A 22,089-nucleotide genomic window follows, 5' to 3' on the forward strand; every position below is an offset into this window, starting at 1 on the left:
CTCACCGCCCCTCAATGACCATCAGAGGACGGTGTGCATTCTGCAGTCAGGTGCAACTACACAACTTCCAGCACACTCGCATTTTCAGAGGGTAAATGTCATGAGCACGTACCACAGCCACTAGGAGAATCCTCCCCTGGGATGCCCTGGAAGGAGCCCATACAGATGCATACACACATGCCCAGACAACTACAGCAGCCACAGAAAAACACAACCACACACACACATTACCCATATACACAGACGTCTACACAAACACAACCAGACACACATACGGAGACATCTACACAGACACACAACCATATACACATATGCAGATACCTATACACATACACAAATACACAGACACGGACATATGACCACATGCACATACACACAAATATACACAACCATAAGTACATGCAAGTATCTGCACACAAATTCGTACACCACACACATGGTCGCAGAGATGTCTACACAAATACATACACACAAATATGCACACAACCATATATACACATACGCAAATTACACATACACACAAACACACACATACATGCAAATAAATGCACAATCACGTACTCACAAGTACCTACATATACACAGATGTGTACACAGACACACAAATAGACACACCACCATATACAAATATATGTATGAGCAAATACACATATGCTGGGCAGTCCCGGTGGCTCAGCAGTTTAGCGCCGCCTTCAGCCCAAGGCCTGACCCTGGAGACTCAGGATCAAGTCCCACGTCGGGCTCCCTGCATGGAGCCTGCTTCTCCCTCTGCCTGTCTCTGCCTCTCTCTCTCTGTCTCTCTCATAAATAAATAAAATCTTAAAAAAAAAAATACACATATGCCGATATCCACAGATACACACACAGATATACGACCACATGCACAGACACACAAATACATACAAAACCATAAACCCATGAAAACATCTACACGTACAAATACGTATGCCATACCCAGACACAGATGTCTACACAAATATGCACACAACCAGACACGTCCCCACAGATACCTACACATACAAAAATGCACACGACCATACACACAGACGTCTATCTACACAGACACACAAACACAGCCATACACAGACCCCCCCTCAAATGATGCAGACCCTGGGCTTCTCCTGTCCGCGCGTATCCTCAAGCACTGGCGTGGCGCCCCGAAACCCCGCCACGCCCAGCCGCGCACCCCTCACTCACCTGTCCGCGTCGAAGTACGAGTCTGTGTAAGAATGCGGGGCACCCGCCACGGCGAAGTTGCTGCTTCCAGTGTCAACAAGAATCTGCAGCTTTGGTTTGCAAGGGAAAAACAGACACGATCAGGTGGCGTGAATAAGGCAACGCTCTTGAATAATTCTCTCAAAAACTAAGCCCCAAGAACGATGTATTATTCGGGGGAAAAAACTTGGATTAGAAATTCTTTTTAAATGCGGCTTTGGAATAGAAATCTGAACGCGATCCATTAAGAAGTTTAGAGCAGGGAGGGGGATCGGCTTTGCTTCCAATACACACTAGGCCTGAAAAGAAGGTACATTCAGGGGGCGCCTGGGTGGCTCTGCATCTGCCTTTGGCTCAGGTCGTGATCCCGGGGTCCTGGGTTCAAGTCCCACATCGGGCTCCCTGCTCAGGGGGGGTCTGCTGCTCCCTCTGCCCCTCCCCTGGCTCATTCTCTCTCTCTCTCTCTCTCTCTCACTCACTCGTGCTCTCCCTCTTTCTCAAATAAATTAATGAATTTTTAAGAAAAGAAGGTAAATTCGGCAAAATAATTGAAATTTCCTTTTTAAGCCACTGGCACCTGCTATGAGGCTGTCCCACCCCGTGTCAGCCAGCTCCGTCACCTGGCTGGGCCTGCCCTGTCCCTGCCTTTCCAGTCTCATGTGGAAATCCTGACCCGGGGCCCCCTAACCTCCCCCTGGCAGCTGGCATTCCCTCACCTCTGCAGCACAGCACCCGGGCACACCTGTTACTGTGTCATTTCTTCGTTTTAACGACTTAGAATTTACGTAAAAACACACGGCCTCAGATTTTCCCCTGGTGAGCCCTGACGTGGCGTGCACCCAAAGCAAGAGACGGATGTTTCTGTTATTTCCCAAAACCCGCTTAATGCCCCCTTTCCGGGCAACCCCTCCGGTTCCTCAGAGGCAACCACTTTCTGACTTTATTGCAATGGACTGGGGTCCCTGGTTCCTGGACATTATATAAATGTGATCGTGGGTTTTTTTTTTCCTTTTGCCCAGCAAAGTTGGGAGGGGGGGGTGTGCATCTGGCTTCTTCTGGTCAACACTGCTTCCGAGCTGCTCCCCTGCTATGATGCATCCTGTTACTACTGTTACTTGTCCTGCAGCTGAACACGGACACAGCACAACGTCCGTCCTCCTCAAGGGGCACGGGGGTCGCTTCTAGTTTCAGCCTCTCGGGGACAAGGCTGCATCGGACAATCCTGTAGGAGTCATTGTTTCCACTCCTTTTGGATAAACCCCGAGAGCTCCGACTTGATGGGTCACAGGGTAAGTGTATTTTTAATGTTGTTTATTTTTAATTCCCAACACCTCCAGAGGAGGAATATAGCCAAGTGACGCTCCCACAAGCGATGGGTCCATTGTCCCTTTGGTTCATCTGCTCCGTATCCTCCTCAAATGCGGCATCCCCAGTTCTTCTCCCGCCAGCCCGTCTAGGGGGTGTGGAGTGGTATCGCACTGTGGCTTTGATCTGCTGGTCCCCGTGCCCGGTGACATGGAGCTGCCACATTGTCTTTGAATGGTCCCCCTGCGCTCGCCTGTAAGCAATGATGTCCACGCGTGGGGCGTGCTCAGCATCATCCCGCGTCCAGACGCACAGCCCACTAGTATACGCAACGAGGAAATCGTTCAGAGGTAAACACAGATTATGCAGATATGACCCCAAAGGCTAAAAACCAAGTATAAAAAGCTGTAGGTAAGGAAATCCAAGTGGGTACAGTTTTTACCTAGAATTCTCTCAACGTTTGCACCTGCTGTTCTGGTCAAACCCTCAGTTTTGCCAAAGCTAATGCTTTCCATCCTTCTCTTGCTTTGTCCCCTTCCTCCCTCCCCCCATCCAGCAGGAGGTCACTCCATGGGCCCCTCTGTCCTTCTGGAAATATGTTCATCACTTTGGGTACTGGGACACGACACAACCAGTCTTCCTCTGATTGTGCCCCCAAAAGACGCTGAAGTCCCAACCCCTGGGGTAACCGTGACTGTGGCCTGACTTGGAAATGGGGTCTTTGCAGACGTCATCCAGTTAAGATGAGACCATGAGGGCGGCCCTGATCCAGCAGGACTGGTGTCCTCCTAAGAGGGAAACGCCACCTGAAGACAGACACACAGGGAGACGGCCACGGGACAGAGGCAGACACTGGAGGGACATGGGCGCAGGCCAAGGCGCTCCAAAGCCTGGCTCCAGCACCCGGAGCCAGGAGATGTGCGGAAGGCCTCTCCCTGGGGCCCCCGAGGGAGCTCGGCCCTGTGGCCACCTTGACGTCAGCCTTCTGGCCTCCAGACCGTGAGAGGTGACATTCCTGTGTTAGTTAGACCACCACCCGGTCTGCACGTCATCACAGCAGCCCCAGCAAACAAGCACACGCCTGGAGTATGACACGTGTCCAGCACCGAGTGAACTAAGTCCCAGCACCCCAGACCGGCCCACATCCACAGACGTCCCAATCTTGCTAATGTGGCTCCAGCTTGGCGGCTCAGGCCCACTCGGCGACACCCTCCGTGCTTGTCTCCCTCGTGGCCACATCCAGCCCACCGGGGAAAGCGTACTTTCTCCTCTTCCAGGCCGTGTTCAGGGCCCGCTCACGTCTCACCACCTCTGCTGAGACCCCTGTGGCCAGCGGCGTGGCCGTCTCCACCTTCCCAACCAGTGTCCCTGCTTCCTCCCTGGGGCCACTCCAACCAGTGGCCACCATGACCCCACTAAAGCATAGTCACACCGCACCACTCCCCTGCGTTCCCTCGGCTTGACAGCCAAGTCCACGGTGCCGCCTCCACCACGCTGACCGCCGAGCTGTTCCGTGGACAGTCCAGACGCTCGACTGGGGCCTGTGCCAACGTGAGGGCTCTTCCAAGGTGCCCGTGTGCACGTTCCCTCGCCTCCTCCAAGGCCTTCATTCCGTGGGCACTTCTCAGCACGCACCCTTCTGAATGCCAATCCCCAGGCCTGCTGGCGCCCCCTCCGCTGCCCTTCCTCCCTCTGCTCCCAGGACACCCATCACTCCTGGGATAACCACAGCCACGGCAGAGATCTAACAGCACCTACTTTGTGCCAGGGACTCTACAGTGCTTCACCCACACTAATTTGTTCGATCTCCACGAGGCCGTTCTGAGGGCAGCATTGCCACCACCCCCATGTCACAGGTAGGGCAAGCAGGTGCAGAGGGACTGACCTGCCCAGCCGCAGGGGTGACTGGTGGGACTGGGTCTGAACCCACATTGTCTTGCTCCAAATGCATTCTTTTAACCCACCTGCTGCTCCCTAGGCTCTAGGAGCTCCCTGTTTCCCTCCACCCCACTAGCCTGTGAGCTCTTGGGCAGGGATTTGTGCTATTCTTTCCCCTGCTCTGTCCCCTGTGCCCAGAACCGGGCCAGGCACGTAGGAGACAAACTCAAGTATCTGTTGAATGAACATGATTCTCAATGGTAACACTAAAGACGCTAACCTTTCCCTTGGTCCAAGGACACCATTGCTTCTGGAAAAAAAATAAATAAACAAGGTATAGTTGGTACCTCTGAACCCGCTGTGTGCAGGCTGCACAGAGGCTCAGCCTGGGGCTGCCAGGCATCGGAGAGCAAATCCGAACTGTCCTGGGAGCACCTACCTTGGCGTCTGACAACAAATGCAACACCCACATTTTCTCAAACCAGAGCCTATTCTGTGAGCTCAGAGGGTGCCCTCCCCCCATCACGGAGGATCCTGTCCGTGACACCTTAGGAATGGCAGACAAACAGATCTGACGACGAAGGACTGATGGGACTCTCAGATGCACTTTATGGGCACCTGGATGACTTGGCAGGTGAGCATCTGCCTTCGGCTCAGATCGTGATCCCAGGGTCCTGGGATCGAGTCCTGCATCGGGCTCCCCACGAGGAGTCTGCTTCTCCCTCTGCCTGCCGTTCCCCCTATATGTGCGCACCTGCTGTTTCTGTCAAATGAATAAATAAAATCTTCCAATAAATAAATAAATAAATAAATAAATAAATAAATAAATAAAACACACTAAACAAAGATGAGGGACCCCTGGGTAGCTCAGCGGTTAAGTGTGGCTGCCTTCAGTCCAGGGTGTGATCCTGGAGTCCCTGGATCGAGTCCCACATCGGGCTTTCTGCATGGAGCCTGCTTCTCCCTCTGCCTGTGTCTCTGCCTCTCTCTCTGTATCTCTCATGAATAAATAAATAAAATATTAAAAAAAAAAACAAAGATGATAGAAGTCACTTTCTACACCTTAACCTTAGAGGTGAATTCTGCTCTTCATCTGCATTTACTAACAGAGTCACTAGAAGAGGTGCAAGCTTCACTCCCCTACAGAGAGGCCTGCATACTTCAGACAGCACGTAGTCTGAATAAAAATGACCTGGTTCCCCATTCAAATATTTGATGCCCAACAGCCCTAAGCTCCCAAACTACAACGTGGGTTGCACTGCATCTGAGTTTCTCATCAACGTGCAAAGCAAGTGTGCCAAGCAAGTGTGCACGTACTTGGATTTGACGGGAGAGGAGCTGGCGATGCAGGGGAGCGATGCTGGTGAGCATCCAGCAGTCAGAACAGGTGACCTCTGCATGCAGGTCAGTGGGGCGGGCCAGATATTCCCACAGGGCAGAGTTCTCTGCTCCTGGACACTCTCGTCTTCAGTGGCTCCCCACGACATGATCCTCAAAGCGAGCGCATCAGAATCTCTGTGCAGGTTTTTTTTTTTTTTTTTTTTTTTTTTAAGTAGGATCCCTGCCCCATGTGAAGCCCAACTTGGGGCTTGAAATCATGACCCTGAGATCAAGACCTGAGCTGAGATCAAGAATCAGAACCTGAACTCACTAAACTACCCAAGCACCCTTCTGTGCAGGTTTTTTTTTTTTTAAATCCCCTCAACTTCAATTCTTTTGAGAGATGAGTTCATCCCGTCTACATCCAATGGAAGCATGTTTCTTAATCCTGTGGCTTCCCACGTCACATTTCCATTTTGATCCTGTGGTTTATGTTTTCACGGGGGCCTCACACTTAGGACGGCTGATGAAATCCATGGTGGTGATGGTTTCAACCTCCAGCACCTCTGCCCTTCCAGAGGAGAGGCTGGACTCATTCTCTCCTCCCAGGCTGGTTTCCCAACCTGGGAGCTTTCCCAAGTCACTCAGGTGTGGTCCAAAGGGGCTTGGTATGCATACCAAAAGAATCCTTTAATCAGTCCCCTCCCTGGGGGAATTCGTAGGGTTTCTGGAGCTCAGCCAGGAGCTAGAATAAGACCAAATATAGATTTCTTCCTGTAAATCACAGTATCACATATGGCCAATGTGCGAACAGCCACTATGGGACCTTTACCCATCTGCGGAATCAAGTTCCAAAATGCAGCTTGTCGAGCACCAAGGCTTTAGTCCCAAGAGCAGACACTGGATGCAAGCGTACGTAAGTTCATCCATGCAACTCACAGGGTCCTGTGTCCAGATTTAAAGGGTTCCTGGGGGCAAGATGAGCTTTCCAAGTGGCCTGGATGAAAGCGGGTGAAGTTTGAGAAAGGAAAAACCAACAGGACTCCCTCATGAGGCCAAACAGAGAATTCCACACCTTTAAAGGAAGAAAGTGGGGGCACCTGGGGTGACTCAGTCGGTTGGGCATCTGCCTTCAGCTCAGGTGATGATCCCAGGGTGCTGGGATCGAGTCCTGCGTCAGGTTTCCTGCTCATCAAGGAGCCTGCTTCTCTCTCTGTCTCCCTCTGCCCCTCCCCACGGCTCGTTCTCTCTCTCAGATAAATAAATAAAATATTTTAAAAATTAAAAAAAAAAAAGCAGAGAGTGTGGCTGAGTGTATGCAGCAAGACACACATCAATCACCCAAAAAATACAAAAGAAAACCAAAAACCAATTGCACAACAGTGAGGATTGCTTCATCAGTATTAAAAGTCACAATCAAAGCTCTAGATTCCTGAACATGAGCATCCTGCCTGCCCACGCTCGTGGTCGATCAGGAAAGCGTGCCAGCTCCATGAGTGTTTCTGGGTCTCCGTGCACCCCACCGGCCCCCAGCAGGCCGTGTACAGACAGGCCAGACGCTGGGGCATCCCACATCTACACCAAATGCTCCTGCACAACACGGTGTGGTCAGAGGGACACAAGACGATTGTCCTTGACATAATGGCCCCAGTGACCAGCGACTTTCTGGGTAGATTCCCTCCCACAGCCTCCACATCATACCAGAACTGGGTGCTTTCACACACCCCCACCCTTACTCCTACCAGGACGCACAATGCCCCCCTGTGCAAAAGCAGGGAACACAAAAGCGGAGAAAGTTGCACCAGAATACAGATTGTATTATTTTACACATGCACAAATCCTAACCGTCCAGCCCAGGCATTCGGGACAACACAGCTCCTTCAGCAGGGGCCACCCTGCAAGAAAATTCATTTTGGAGTCATGGCTTTGGCAAAGCAGGGCCATCCCGGCTGTTGCTAGAGTGTTAAGATTCGAGGAGAGAGATCGCCCCAAAAAATGAGGCAGCCCAAAGTCAGGAAAGGGATGGATGTCCAAGGGTGAACCCCACGGGTCGTGTTTCAAGTGACATTTCTGCACGCCAGACAAGCCAATACCTTCTCCCATGTGCCGACGCCAGAAGCAGAGTTGACTTCCAGCCAGAGCCAAGCCTCCCTCCGGGGAGGAGTCTCAACCACAGAGGAAGAAGCTCAGTGCCCCCTGCCCTATACATCTCACCCCCACATGCTCTGAAAGGGCTGGACCTCCGAGGCTCAGGGTGCGGTCCTGTTAGCCTGACTGCACACGCCTGCACCGGCCTCCTCGGCTTCCTTCATCCCCAGCTTCCCGAATCATCTCCCACCTCCTTGGGTTCAAGTCCACACATATGATGGCCTAATCCTGGAACATGTCGCCCAGCCCCATCACGGGACACTGAAAATGCACACATTGTCTCTCAAACTCAGGGAACATTTGCATTTTCAAAACACAACGGGAAATGACTTAGGGCTGAAGATAGGGGCCCCTGGGTGGTTCAGCTGGGGAAGCATCTGCCTTTGGCTCAGGTCATGCTCCTGGGGTCCTGGGATCGAGGTTCCCCACTCAGGGGGGAGTCTGCTTCTCCCTTTGTCTCTAATAAAAAAAAAAATTTTCTTTTTTTTTTAAGTGCTGAAGAAAGACAACGTCCCACTTCACACCAGGGTTGCAGACATGCCCATCCCAAAGGTAGGAGTCCCTCTTCCCTCCCAATGGTGGGGACCTCGCCTTTTGTTTCTTCTAGAACACAGCCACGTGTGACGTGAGGAGCTGGGGCCTGTGTTCCAAGGGCCGCTGGCCTTTAGCACAGCGGCCTCTGGGAGGGTAAGCAGCAGACACAGGCACTGCAGAGCTAGGAACCCAGCAGGGAGGAAAGAAATGTCCACAGGCCTGTCCTCAAGGCTGCCTACGGTCCAGGTCAGAACTGCAGGACTTGACAGGACAAGTTTTTTTTTTTTTTTTTTTGGTCACTTCTTAGATTCAGCAAAACCCCAAACATACTCTCTGGAGCTTCTGCCCTTACCCCTGTCACCGGCAAGCATCAGTGAGTTAGCTGGGGTCTGGATTCCTCACCTCCCTTCCCTCATCAACTCTGCCTTACGGTGCCAGCGCCGGCCGGGCTCACTGGTGACCTTCGAGGTCCCAGCCTGCTCATGAGACTACAAGCAGCACCGGCCCCTACTCACCAGCCCCCCTGGAAACCTCAGAAACACCACCTTCCTGGGTTTCCCACCATAGCCCCTCCATTCTCATCGCCCCTGTGGTTATCTCCCTCCTCTGTGCTCTTGGAAACCCTTTACACATCATTCCTGGGAATTCTAGGTCCCCAGACCCTGGTGCACCACTTCCACGCTGGATGGAGTCCAACTGTGTTCTCCAGATGACTCCCCAGCACAGGGCGCCCTGTGGGAGGGTGGGGCCTGGGTGTGGTTTGTGCTCCGTCTCCAGCACCTTGGACAACAGCCAGGACACAGTAGGTGCTCAATAAACAGCCACTGACTACGTCACGGTGGGGACAGAGAAGCCTTTACTGAGTGGACACGAAGTAGCAGATCTGCATATTCTGGGCTAAAGAAACAGGTTTCTTTTTTTGGAAAAGTTATTCATTTATTAGACAAGTCTGTACTGTACACCTATGAATTATGCACAAGAAGGCAAAAGATTCTTAGAGCATCTATTCAAAGAGACGAGAGAAGATGTGTGAGAATCCCACCACCCCCAAGGCAAACACTTCCCTCTTAGACATGAACTTTTTCAGCAATACCTTCCAGCCCCACCAGTCCCGCCTGGACCTGCACGATGCCATCCTACAAAATAATCCTGAAACAGGGACAGCCATTCTGCACAAGTTACCGGTGGGTGGGAACTGGGCAGGTTTCGAATGTAAACGGGCAGTTTGTCTTCACGTCAAGGAGCTTCTCTACTGTCCTTGGTGGCCACCAACACAAACTCCATGACGCCCAACAGACCTCTGGCCAAGGGCTGGTTCCGGAGCAACTTGACTCTAGCAGTTTCTTCAGGATGTTCTCTTTAGGGGTCTTCTTGGGGACACTCAGGATTTCATCCTCAGGCCCTGCCTAGACAAACTCACTCATTTTTAAGATGGCCCATTTTGTGGGGTTTTATTTTCCTCATTTTGTGTTGGCGTGATTCTGACAGGCACTCCTGGCAGTCTGGGTCTTTACTTGGCTTCCCATTCCTCCAAACTGCATACCTTTTCTTTTCTTTTTTAAAAAGATTTATTTGACAGAGAGGGAGAGCGCAAGCAGGGGGAGTGACCGGCAGAGGGAGAGGGAGAAGCAGACTCCCCTCTGCGCAGGGAGCCCAACGTGGGGCAGGACCTCGGTATGATGACCTGAGCTGAAGGCAGATGCCCAGCCGGCTGAGCCACCCAGGTGCCGCCCAATTGCATACCTTTTCTTTCAATGAGCTGGAAAGCAAAACACATTTTCTGGTGTCTTTTTGAAGGTCCCCATCATGACTACAACTAACCGGAATCTTCTAATCACCTGACCTGCAGGGGCAAGAACGCACATGAGCTAACACCTGGGAGAAGAGATGAAGGCACGGCGGCCAAGAGGCTGGAAGAAGCGGGAGGGCGTTCCAGAGGTCAAGCTCCCGATACACGTGTGCCCAGTACTTCGGTTTTCTAGAGATGGCCTGGGCGGGCCTACTAATGTCCCAGTGGCTCTTCCAAACAGGCACACGCTTACCTCTCAGATAGCCAAGGATAACCAAAGCTAGAATCAAGAGCAAGACCCCGCAGCAGTGGCCAGGGCAGGCCTGAAAAGCCAAGGAGCGAAGGCCCCTGGGAGCCTCCTCGAGCCAAAATACACAACATCTGGCAGATCCAGACCTCCAGTCGCTGGCTCCCTCACCCCGTGGACAGCTGGAGACCGTGCTTTGCCACTTCCCAGAGGTCCCGGCAGCGCGAGGCCGGGCGGCTCACTGCTGAAACGGGCTCCTTCCTGCCCTCACTGCCTTGCCCCCACCAGCCTCCCAGGGCAGGGAGAAACCAGGGAAGGTGGACTCATGCAAACCTTGCCTTGGGGCCTCGGGGCTCAGTGGTTGGGCACTTGCCTTTGGCTCAGGTCGTGATCCTGGGGTCCTGGGATGGAGTCCCGCATAGGGCTCCCCGCAGGGAGCCTGCTTCTCCCTCTGCCTGGGTCTCTGTGTCTCTCATGAATAAATAAATAAAATCTTTTAAAGAAAAAAACAACAAAAAACCTTGCTTCGTGCACCCCAAAGACCAAATATCCTTAAACTCAGAGACCCTGATCAAAACACACACGTGTGGTCTGGAAATCTAAGAGCCTCGCAGATCTCCACATCACCTGAACCCGACACAGGGGCTGTCCCCATCTCCCTCGGTCTGTCCCTCCTCCATCAGATGCACGGGGGCAATAACCTCACCAAATGTCACCCGATAAGGTAAACTGTTGCATTAAAGAGGAGTGAGTTCCGCGCCTAGTTAGCGACTGGCAGCCAGAGTTCTCAGATATCACTGTCTCTTTTTCAGCAGGTTAATAGATAGGAAAATTAGCAGATAATTTAAATAATGGCTCATTTAACACAACGATTCCTAATTACATTAGCAGCCCATCTGCCGCAGGCCCGGCTCGCAGAACCCGGGCAGCACCGCTTTCCGGCCCGGCCCGGCGGGGCTGCTTGCCCACAGCTATTACACGTGATTACAGGCGCTGATCTTGTTAATCAGGTTCTTCCTACGCTTCGGTTCTGCAGACGGATCCCATTTACTTAAACACATCTCGTGGAAAGCAAGCAAGAGTAACTGCCACACGCTGTTTCTCCACAATCTAAAATTAAGGTTGTTTTATAAAGAAGGGGGGGGGGATCATTTTCAAAGGGCTCCACTTAACACAACCAGATGTTACAGAACTTTAGCTAAGAGGAGCTTGATTACGCAATGTATTCGGGCTCCGGGTGCACGCACACTTGTGCTTTCATGACTGCAAGGGGGCCTCTACCAAAAAACAAAAACAAAAACCACGTGCCAAGAGCCCCATGGATTCCCCGGTTTCTTTTGGAGCCACAAGTGGATGGCACAGTGAAGTTTCCCACGAATGCTCAGGGCTTGGCAGGTCAATGCTGGAGGTGGAGGTGGAAAAGAGCAGAATGTGGGGCACAGGAGGGTTGGTGGGCAGGGTCCCTGTCTTAAGAACCTAAAAGTCATGGGGCGCCTGGGTGGCTCAGGGCGTTGACCCCAGGTTCCTGGGATCGAGTCCCACATCGGGATCCCTGCAGGGAGCCTGCTTCTCCCTCTGCCTGTGTCTCTACCTCTCTCTGTGCGTCTCTCATGAATAAATAAAATCTTAAAAAAAAAAAAAAACCTAAAGGTCATTCATTCCCAATTCTGAATCCTTCTGGGCATGACAGTCACTACTACTCTCTCTGCAATGAAAACCCATCTCTAGGGTGGTGAGGGTGGCCACCGCCAGGACGGGGTGGTCTCTGAGTTTTGAAACTTTCCAGACAACCCACCTTGTTAGGAAGATTGAGAAGGCCAAGAGTGGGGGAGATTTTTTTTTTTCACACACCCACAGCCCGCAACCCTGAAACGTGCCGGCAACGACGTCCATTCACAGGATGCCGGCCTCAAGTTCATTTCCTGCCGCTGGTCCCAGGATACACTCTGCACTTTCTCTAAAGTGGAGCAGCAGGACCGAGCAGTGACTTCAGGATCTGTTCGACCTGGATCTTAGCACTGGCTCTTCCCCTGCCCCTCCCTCCTCCAGGGGGTGCACACTCTCTAAAATATATAAATCTTAAAAAAAAAAAAAAAAAGAAAGAAAGAAAGAGAATTCAAACAAGGCAGGCCATTTGGAATGTGGGTCTCCCCCAGTGTGCTAAACCCACCGCCCTAATGAAGCTAATGTCTGTGGGTTTCCAGCTCTTGCCTAGAGACCTCCCTGGTTGGAGTTTCCTCGTCCTCTGGGTTTACATCATCCACCTGTGGCAGGATGCAACCCCACTGCCAGAGGAATGAAGGTGGATATTTCAACAGTCCTACGTAAGAGTCACAAGGCTAGGCCTTATTCACTGATGCCAATGAAAATAATGATCTCCTTTACCATGGACAAGAAAATTCGCATTAAATGGTGCTTTTTATTTATTTTTTTTTTTGAAAGAGCATGTGGAGTACATGCACGCAGGTGCACATGTCCATACAAATGGGGGAAAGAGGGAGAAGGAGAGGGGGAGAGGGTGGGAGGAGGAGGGGGGAGGAGGGAGGGAAGGAGAGAGAGAGAGAGATTGTCAAGCAGACTCCTTGCTGAGTGCAGAGTCTGACATGGGGCTTGATCTCACAACCCTAAGATCATGACCTGAGCCGAGACCAAAAGTGAGACGCTTAACCCACTGAGCCACCCAGGTGCCCCCAACAGTGCTTTTTACAGAAAGCACTACTAAAAAGTTCCAAAACAGGTTTGTCTCCATATTTGACTGTGGAGGGAGGGGAAACTTCTATTTCCAGACGGCAAGGTAGCGTCTTCCTTCCGGAGAAGTAACTAACTACTCCCCAAAACCCATTACAGGTTTCCAGGGATCTTAGGAGACGTCGTGTTAGCTAAAAATCAGCTCTTTCTGCACATTTTCCAAAAGGAGTTTAAACAGATTCTCATCAAAGGTGCAATATCTTAACTCTCAAGATATTTCCGGAGGTTCGCTAAATGCTCCCTTTTGCTCACGGGTTGGTAACCGCAATTGAAAAGCTATTTCAGATCCCATCTTTCAGAAAAGAGACACAGGATAAACTTCATCCAGGTCTCACATTCAAATATCATCTGTTTTTACTCAGTGTTAAAAAAAAAGAAAGAAAGAAAGAAAGAAAGAAAGAAAGAAAGAAAGAAAGAAAGAAAGACAAAGCCTATATGCACCCGCTGCAGCAAGAGGCAAGATTGCCAATTTACTGTTTTCATAAAATGGCTGTTTTTTGCTATTATTCTAGGCATTAAGATTCATTTCTTTAATTGTGGTGAAATACACATAAAATTTGCCATCGTAACCATTTTTAAGGATACGAGGTCAGTGCCATGAAGACCACTCCCGCGGGTGTACAGCCGTCACCTCTGTCCACCTCCAGAACTTGTCCATCTTCTTCTAACCCAAACTCCGTCCCCAGGAGACACAAGCTCCTCGTTCCCTCCTCCGGCCCCCAGCACCCACCGTCCATCCGACATTCTGACTCTATGAATCTGACTACTCCGGTGGAATCCACACAGTATTTCTCTTTCTGCCTCTGGCATATCTCGCTGAGCAGCACAGTGCCCTCCAGGTTGACCCACGTCGTAGCAGGTGTCAGAATGTAGGGCTGAATAATAATCCGCCGTATGGACACATCACACGGTGTTGGTCCATCCATCCATCAGCAGACACTCGGGTTGCTTCCCACCTTTTGGCTGAATAATGCTGATAAGAACACAGGTGTACAAGTATCTCTTCAAAATTCTGTTTCAAGTCTTTGGGGAAGATTATTTTTTGCAATAAATAATTTGTGAGCAGCTACCACGTGCCCCGGGGCCACGGAGATAATAAAGAAGCTCCGGTGCCCTTTCCAGATCTCACCACCGAGGACCGAGACAGGAAACCAACTTTCTCTTTCATCATGATCTTCAGTCTCTGACTTGACTATGAGACCAGTGAGGAAGGAAACACTAAGTAACGAGAGATTAATTATATGACGTTGATCCACTGAATTTAAAGTTTAATTTCTAAGCCCCTTCCCCCTGCCACTCGACACACTTAAGAAAAAAGTAAGTCCTGGGACACCCGGGTGGCTCAGTGGTTGAGCGTCTGCCTTTGGTCCAGGGTGTGATCCCGGGGTCCTGGGATGGAGTCCCGCATCGGGTGCCCTGCATGGAGCCTGCTTCTCCCTCTGCCTGTGTCTCTGCCTCTCCTTCTGTGTCTTTCATGAATAAATAAATAAAATCTTACGAAAAAAAAGAAAAGAGAAAAAATAAGTCCCTCTGTTTTATGATGTGATCTGTCAAGATACTATAATCAGTTTTAATACTGTGTGAAACACAAAAGAATTAGCACAGGGCCACAGACTGCCGATCACAGAACCCGTACTTGTCTATACCCTGTACTGCATTTAAAACTTATAATTTTTATTATAAATAAAAATTAAAAATAAATAAATAAATAAAACTGATGGGCTGGGGCACCTGGGTGGCTCGAGCGCTTTAAGTGTCTGCCTTTGGCTCAGGTCATGATCCCAGGGTCCTGGGATCGAGTCCCATGTCCGGCTCCCTGCTCAGTGGGGCGTCTGCTGCTCCCTCTCCTGCTTCCCCTGCTTGTCCTCTCTCTCTTTCTGTCAAATAAATAAAATCTTTAAAAAACAAAAATAAAACTGATCAGCCAAATGGGTTTGCCGGGTGAGCCTCTCACAGTTTATTTACTGAAAAGACACATACAATATTACCATGAAGGGCTTTATTTTTTTGTTCTTTGTTTTGTTTTGTTTTTTAAGATTTCATTTATTTACTCACGAGAGACCCAGGCAGAGAGGCAGAGACCCAAGCAGAGGGAGAAGCAGACTCCCTGCGGGGAGCCCAACCTGAGACTGGATCCCAGGACCCCAGGATCACACCCTGAAGGCAGATGCTCAACCACTGACCCACCCAGACCTCCATTAAGGACTTAGAAATCAGAAAGAGTGACTTAAGTCCTCAGTGTCACAAAGGTACGAACACTTTCTAGCAAACGCGGACAACTACACGCAATGAGTGACGACCCAAGAATCCTCATGTTCATCTCACTGCGGGACGGGACGTAGCCCAATTTACAATGACCTCTTCTTAAAAATCTGAAGTGTTATCTCCATTTTGCATCCTCTCTGTGCCTGCTGTCTGATGGCCCAAACCTGGAATGAGTGACACAGAAAGGCCATTGTTTTGGGTTCGTCAGCCTTTGCTCATTCCAGGCCAGCCATTTAAGAAACCAGCTACTTCTATGTGGTTTGTAAAAGGCTTTGATGGTTTTTTCTCGTTAAACCCATGAGGGGGAGAAAAAAATGTTTTAATAGGCATATGGCGATCAAAGAGATCATTCTCTGCTAAAAAAGACTTTTTAAAGCCCTTCCAAGTAAATTCCTCTCAGGAAAGACATTAAATCTCCATAGATCTCCACATTTTTATGGTGTCCAGATATTTTGAAAGAATGCTAACCCAAAGGAGAAATGACAGATGCACCCCTCTTTGGTTTTTCTCTGCAAAATACAAGTATTTTCCCAATTAGAGTACAGCACAGGCACAGAGAAACCTTCTAGAACATTCTAGAAACGGGAAACACCAAGGCTTGGCTGGAAAGGCTGCAACATATGGACCTTGGCAAGATCTCCAGCAGAGACGTGAGAGCTCCTCTGTACCATCATTCAAGGCCACTGGTGCAGCAAACGTAGAGAAAGACACCATCCACCTCCTAACTCCCGCCACCCTCTCTGGATCCCACCGTCACCCACTCAGGACAGCACACCACCAATGCCCCCAACTCTCTTCTGCATCATCTACTTGTCCCTCCCCCCCCCCCCCCCCCGATCACTCCTGCTTACAAACAGGCTGTTCTATCGCCCATCCTAGGAAAGACAGCAACAGGCAACTGCCTTCACCCCAGAGCTTGTTCCAACCATGGCCCCATGCCGCCATGCTCCTGCAGTGAAGCCCCTTACAAGAGGTGTCGGCACTCATGGCTGCCAAGTCCTCATGTCCCTTCTCATTTGAACCCACAGGGATCCAAGGCCAACCGCCAGACCTTGCGGCCCTTGGCCATCATGGGATTTGGGCCTGTTCCTGACTCTGCTTCCCCTGGCTTGGGGACATCACCACCGTCGAGCTCCCCTCCTGTCTCCCTGCTGCTCCTTTTCAGGCCCCCGGGCGATGCCTCCTCACCTCCCCCAGCTTCCAAGGTTTGGAATGTCTCGGGCCCTGACCTTGGACCTCACCGCTCTGTCCAGGCTCATGCCCCAGGATGCTACCTCTAACTGAGGCTTCACACAGCTGCTCTGGAGTCGATGCTCAGATTTACGTCTCCGTCTGGGACCCCTCGTTGGAGACCCACATGCATATTCAGCTGCTTTGGGACCACTCACCTTGCACGGCACAAAAGGGGTCTCACTTTGGCATTTCCAAAGCCAATATCCTCATTTCACCTTCTCGACCACATAGCTCTCAGCAACAGCAAGGTCCCCCTTCCAGCTTGTCTCTCCCCTCCTGTCCCACACAGCTCACCCATCGTGCTCCCACTGGAGCCACCCTGGGGCTCCTCCAACATGCAAGCACACATCCTTTTCAGGGCCTGTGCCCCGGCTGTTCCCATGGCCTGGAACACCCTTGCCCGCGTACTCACTCCCTCCCTCTCTCTCTCTGGGCCTCCTCTCTCTCTCTGGGCCTCCGCTCTAGTGCGTCACTGAAGGAAGACCCCTTCCCGGGCACATCCTACAGAGCTCAGGAACACTTGCCTACTCGCAGCATGGCTTCGTCTGCATTTTAATCCACCTTCCAAATAACTGCATATTTACCAGATTTGTCTGTATCTTCTCATCAAACATAGATCCGGGAAGGCCAGATCTGTTATCGCTGTGGCTCGCTGCCAAGCCCCCTGTGCCTAGAACAGGGCCTGGCAAGTACAAGTAGCCGTCGCCTCTCTGTTGGATGTGGTTAGTCACGCAGCAATGAGTGTAACTGCCTGCACAAAATAATCACCAAACTTGGACACGAGGCTAGGTTTTAATTAGGAAACATAAAAACAGGGACACCTGGGTGGCTTAGCAGTTGAGCATCTGCCTTCAGCTCAGGGCGTGATCCTGGAGTCCCGGGATCGAATCCCACATCAGGCTCCCTGCACAGAGCCTGCTTCTCCCTCTGCCTGTGTCTCTGCCGCTCTCTCTCTCTGTGTCTCTCAAGAATAAATACATAAAATCTTAAAAAAAAAATAAAAAGAAACATAAAAACAAGAACTGAAATGAATCTGACAGGTCACTGTTACGTCCATTGGAATCACCCCAGGAGCTACTGTATGTAATCTGCAACCCCAAGAAGAGAACCTGGAATCCACGCTTTTAACCAGGTCCCAGGTGACGGACAACTAACCCGGGTCTGGGGACCATAGCGCAGTCCAAATCCCCCATGACACAGCACGGCCACCCAGAGCCACCCAGAAAGGCGCTGACATTTCTGCCACAATCCTCAGGGATGAGAAGCTTATTACCTGATGTCCTAACTTGTTATAACTCTAGAGCATCCGTTCTGGTACCTGCTTCCTTTCTCAGTTTAATTCAACAAATATTTATTGAGAGGGATCCCTGGGTGGCGCAGCGGTTTGGCGCCTGCCTTTGGCCCAGGGCGCAATCCTGGAGACCCGGGATCGAGTCCCACATCGGGCTCCCGGTGCATGGAGCCTGCTTCTCCCTCTGCCTGTGTCTCCGCCTCTCTCTCTCTCTATGTGACTATCATAAATAATAAATAAAAATTTAAAAAAACAAATATTTATTGAGGACGCATCCCGTGCAGGTGCAATGCTCCATCCTGGGATGGATCCAGTGCCTGTCCTCATGGAACTTCCAGTGGGCTAAAGAGTTCGTGGCACCCCTACTTCCCAGCAGACCCACGCCCGTGCTCCGTAGCAATGCCCCCTTCCATGGGGCAGCCTGTGGATTATTTGAAGTGAGAGGGTTTGGCCTCCCTAGAGCCCTCCTCCAGGACAGGTGGATGGGACGTACATCTCCCTGGAAGCCTGCAAGTGTTGGTCACATGACTTGACTTCCTACCCCTTCCTCATCGTGGTACCTTCTCAGGACCCCACTGAAAGTCAATATCCAGCTTTCATATCACCTTCCACTTATCTGCTAATCAAACCTCTAATTATCGTGCTCACTAAGCACGGCCCCTAAGCAAGGATGCAGGCAAATTCATGAAGTGTTCTGTATTTTCAACATACAGGGGATTAAAAGTACACTGATCGGGGCACTCGGGTGGTCAGTGGGTTGAGCATCTGCCTTCGGCTCAGGTCACGATGCTGGAGTCCCAGGATCGACTCCAGGATCGGCGTGCACTGGGCTCCCTGCTCAGCGGGGAGTCTGCTTCTCCCTCTCCCTCTGCCCCTCCCCCTGCTCATTCTCCTGTGCGTGCTCCCTCTCTAGATTTCACTCTCAAATAAATAAATAAATAAAATCTTAAAAAAAAAAAAGTGATGATGATGAGCACTGAGTAATCTACAGAACTGTTGAGTTACTACATGGTACACCTGAAACTGGGATAACACTGCCTATTAACTATGCTTCAATTAAAAAAAAAAATTCTGATTCTCATTTCCATACCTGTCAACTCAACTTCCGTGCCATGATGCACACCACAAACACTGGATGAGTCACCTCCGCTGATTTATCACAAATACCCATGAAAGCAACTCATAGTAGAAACTGTCTTACATGATTTCACAACTCCTGGAGACATTAAAAACTATATAAAAGCCACCATCAAAGATAGGATTTGTACTCAATAAAGGCTTTTAAGCCTCCGAGGCACACTGCCCTGTTCCATCAGGGCCTGTCGCTGTCAGCATCCAACTGAACTTTTATTTTTCAAAAAGATTTTATTTATTTATTTGACTGAGAGAGAGAGAGAGAGAGAGAGAGAGCAAGCCAGAGAGCACAAGCAGGGGGAACGTCAGAGGCAGAGGGAGGAGCGGACACCCTGTTGGGCAGAGAGCCCAGACGTGGGGCTCGATCCCAGGACCCCAGAATCACGACCTGAGCTGAAGGCAGACGCTTCACCGACTGAGCCACCCAGGCACCCCTCAACTGAACTTTTAAAACAATCAATTTTTAGTTTTAATTACTGACAACGATCCTAAAGAATGCTGGGCTTGCTAACCTGGAAGGTTCTGATTACTGTTTAAAATTGCCTAAACTGTCTTTAAAAGAAAAAAAAAAGATGGGGCGCCTGGGTGGCTCAGTGATTTGGTGCCTGCCTGTGGCCCAGAGCATGATCCTGGAGTCCAAGGATCGAGTCGCGCGTCGAGCTCCCTGCATGGAGCCTGCTTCTCCCTCTACCTCTCTCTGTGTCTCTCATGAATAAATAAATAAAATCTTTAAAAAATAAAAAAAAATAAAAAATAAATAAAATTGCCTAAACTCACTCCACCTTTATTGCCTCCACTGTCAGAAAGGAAGTGTGAGCACGGACTGGAGAAAAGCCTTCCACCTCCCGACCTCCTGCACTGATTTACACCAGGGCTTGCAGCCGCGGCCTTGAGCAGCCTTGAGCAGCAGTGCACGCCTAGGCCGCACCCCCGCACCCCCCGGGGCTCCTGGACACAACAGCCCTCTGAGCTGGCCGCTGCGTCCTCCACCTCCTCTCCCCAAGGAGGCTTCCAGGTCTGAGATCAATGAACCGCCGAGACCGAGAAGAGACCGTAAGAGTCCACCTGAAAGCCTCGTGTGCCTAAGTGCCAGGTCTTGGACAAAACACCCCAATCCTTTTTGTCTCAAGTGCGCAGAAAGGCAGGCAGCTAGCCGGCCCTGGAACCGGCTCTAAAAGAAGCCATAATTTTCTGATGCACCTGAATGTCACGATTTTGCCCCAAGTGGATGTGTCTTGATTTGAGAAAAATAAATAAGCTTAACTCTGTTAAACGTGCTTCCCTCCGGTCCGCCGTGTGCCCAGAGCAGGTGGTGGTGGGTGCACGGTGGGATGCCTTAGCATTCATTTACCGAGGAACACTTAACATGTTTTTTAAGGTCCAGAAAATAAAGCCGGGTGGGAATTTAGAGCAAAGGGAAAATTCTTTCATGGAAGACCCACCTCGTCCTCCCTCCTGGCCAACATAAAATAGCCTGGTGAGCAACAGCAGTGTGGGAAAAGTCGATTGGTGGTGGTGGGGGTGGGCTCCGGATGGCCACATGCGTTAGGACTCCCCTCACGAACTGGGATGGAGACAGCAAGTGTTAGCTGGCGCCGCTGGCGTCTTAATAGAAACCCATCTTCTCCTAGCTTTGAGGCTGGAAGTTCGAGATCAAGGATGGGGCAGGGCTGGCTTCCTCTGAGCCCTCTCCCCTTGGTGTGTAGATGACCATCCTCCGTGCACAAGTGCCCTCGTATCAGTGTGTCCTCACCTCTTCTTATAAGGACAGACCAACCGCAGCAAGCTTAGCTTGAATTGAACATTCCAAAGATTTGCCTTTTTTAAGTAGGCTCCACACCCAACATGGGGCTCGAACTCACGACCCTGAGATCAAGAGTTGCATGCTCTACTGACTGAGCCAGTCGGGAGCCCCTGAAGTTCCAGAGATTTGGACAGACTCATACAGTAGGAAAGTGCTACAGCTGTATCCTCACCAGCTGCGTGAGCGGAGTGCAGCAGGACAGGGGATTCTATTCCAGGGTTCATGGGAGGAGGCTGCCGGAGGGCCCATCCACGGAGGTGCAGGCAGGGGCAGGATCACAGAGCTGAGGGGTCCAGGGAACCCCCTGACCGGGGTGTGAAGGGGCAGGGTGGACCGTGTCCCAGCAGCTGCAATGGTGGAGGGAACCACAGTCATGCTAAGACCAGAAGGAAGGGCAGTGGGATTTACACACCTGCTTCTCTCTCATCCTACCAAGCCCAATCCCCAGCCAAGGGAAAAGGGAGCCTGAGCAGCACGGTTCACGGAAGCCAGCCATGCAGACACAGGCAGGACAGAAGGGCCTGCCCCAGGAAGACCCCCTCCTCCTTAGGACCCCCCCCCATGTGGTGCCATTTGCACTTGGGCACCAAGACCAGATGCCACCCACAGAGGCGTCCCTAGCACCTTGCTCCTAGCTGGCCACCTCCTCTTCCTACTTCCAGTGGCACCTCCCAGAAGGTGGGAAACAGGGCAGGAACCGGAATCGAGGATGGAGGAGAGCGAGCAAGGGGCAGCCCACCCGCCACCCCACATGCATGGGTGGGAGATGAGCAGATCCCAGCTGTACCCTGACGTCGGAGATCGCCCATCAATGAGTGGACAGCACTGAAACCAGCGGGCGTCACTCCCATCGGCCGACTGGAAAGAGGGGAGAGACCCGCCACACGCAGGCCCTGCAGGGCCAAGGCGATGTTTGTGGTTTAGATAAACCTTTCGACTGTCCGGTGCCGTTCTGGGGCTGCTTTGGGGGGAGCCTACCGAAGAAGACAGCCGGTATCCCCTCCAGAAGGCCGGGTGTCAGGAAGGGGTGGGGGGAAAAACCAACGGGTGACGATTTACTGGGCATCTGTGCATTCCGGGACCCGTGTGAACTCAGCCCGTCGGCGAGCGGCTTCTCTGGAATCGAGCCAGCCCCTCAGTCCTTACGGGACTCCCAAATTCTCACGGACAAGCGACTC

At 51.2% G+C, this 22,089-nt stretch overlaps 1 protein-coding gene across 1 annotated transcript in view; it reads right to left on the reverse strand.

The window, feature by feature from the left end:
• BACE2 (beta-secretase 2) overlaps window positions 1–22,089 on the reverse strand; it is an 84,106-nt gene that overhangs the window by 45,244 nt on the left and 16,773 nt on the right. Inside the window, exon 2 of the mRNA XM_025983356.2 lies at window positions 1,198–1,286. Within this exon, the coding sequence (XP_025839141.2) occupies window positions 1,198–1,286 (89 nt within the window). The remainder of the gene's footprint in view (window positions 1–1,197; window positions 1,287–22,089) is intronic.

The sequence above is a fragment of the Vulpes vulpes genome, chromosome 15, assembly GCF_048418805.1.
Source record: "Vulpes vulpes isolate BD-2025 chromosome 15, VulVul3, whole genome shotgun sequence".
NCBI lineage: Eukaryota > Metazoa > Chordata > Mammalia > Carnivora > Canidae > Vulpes > Vulpes vulpes.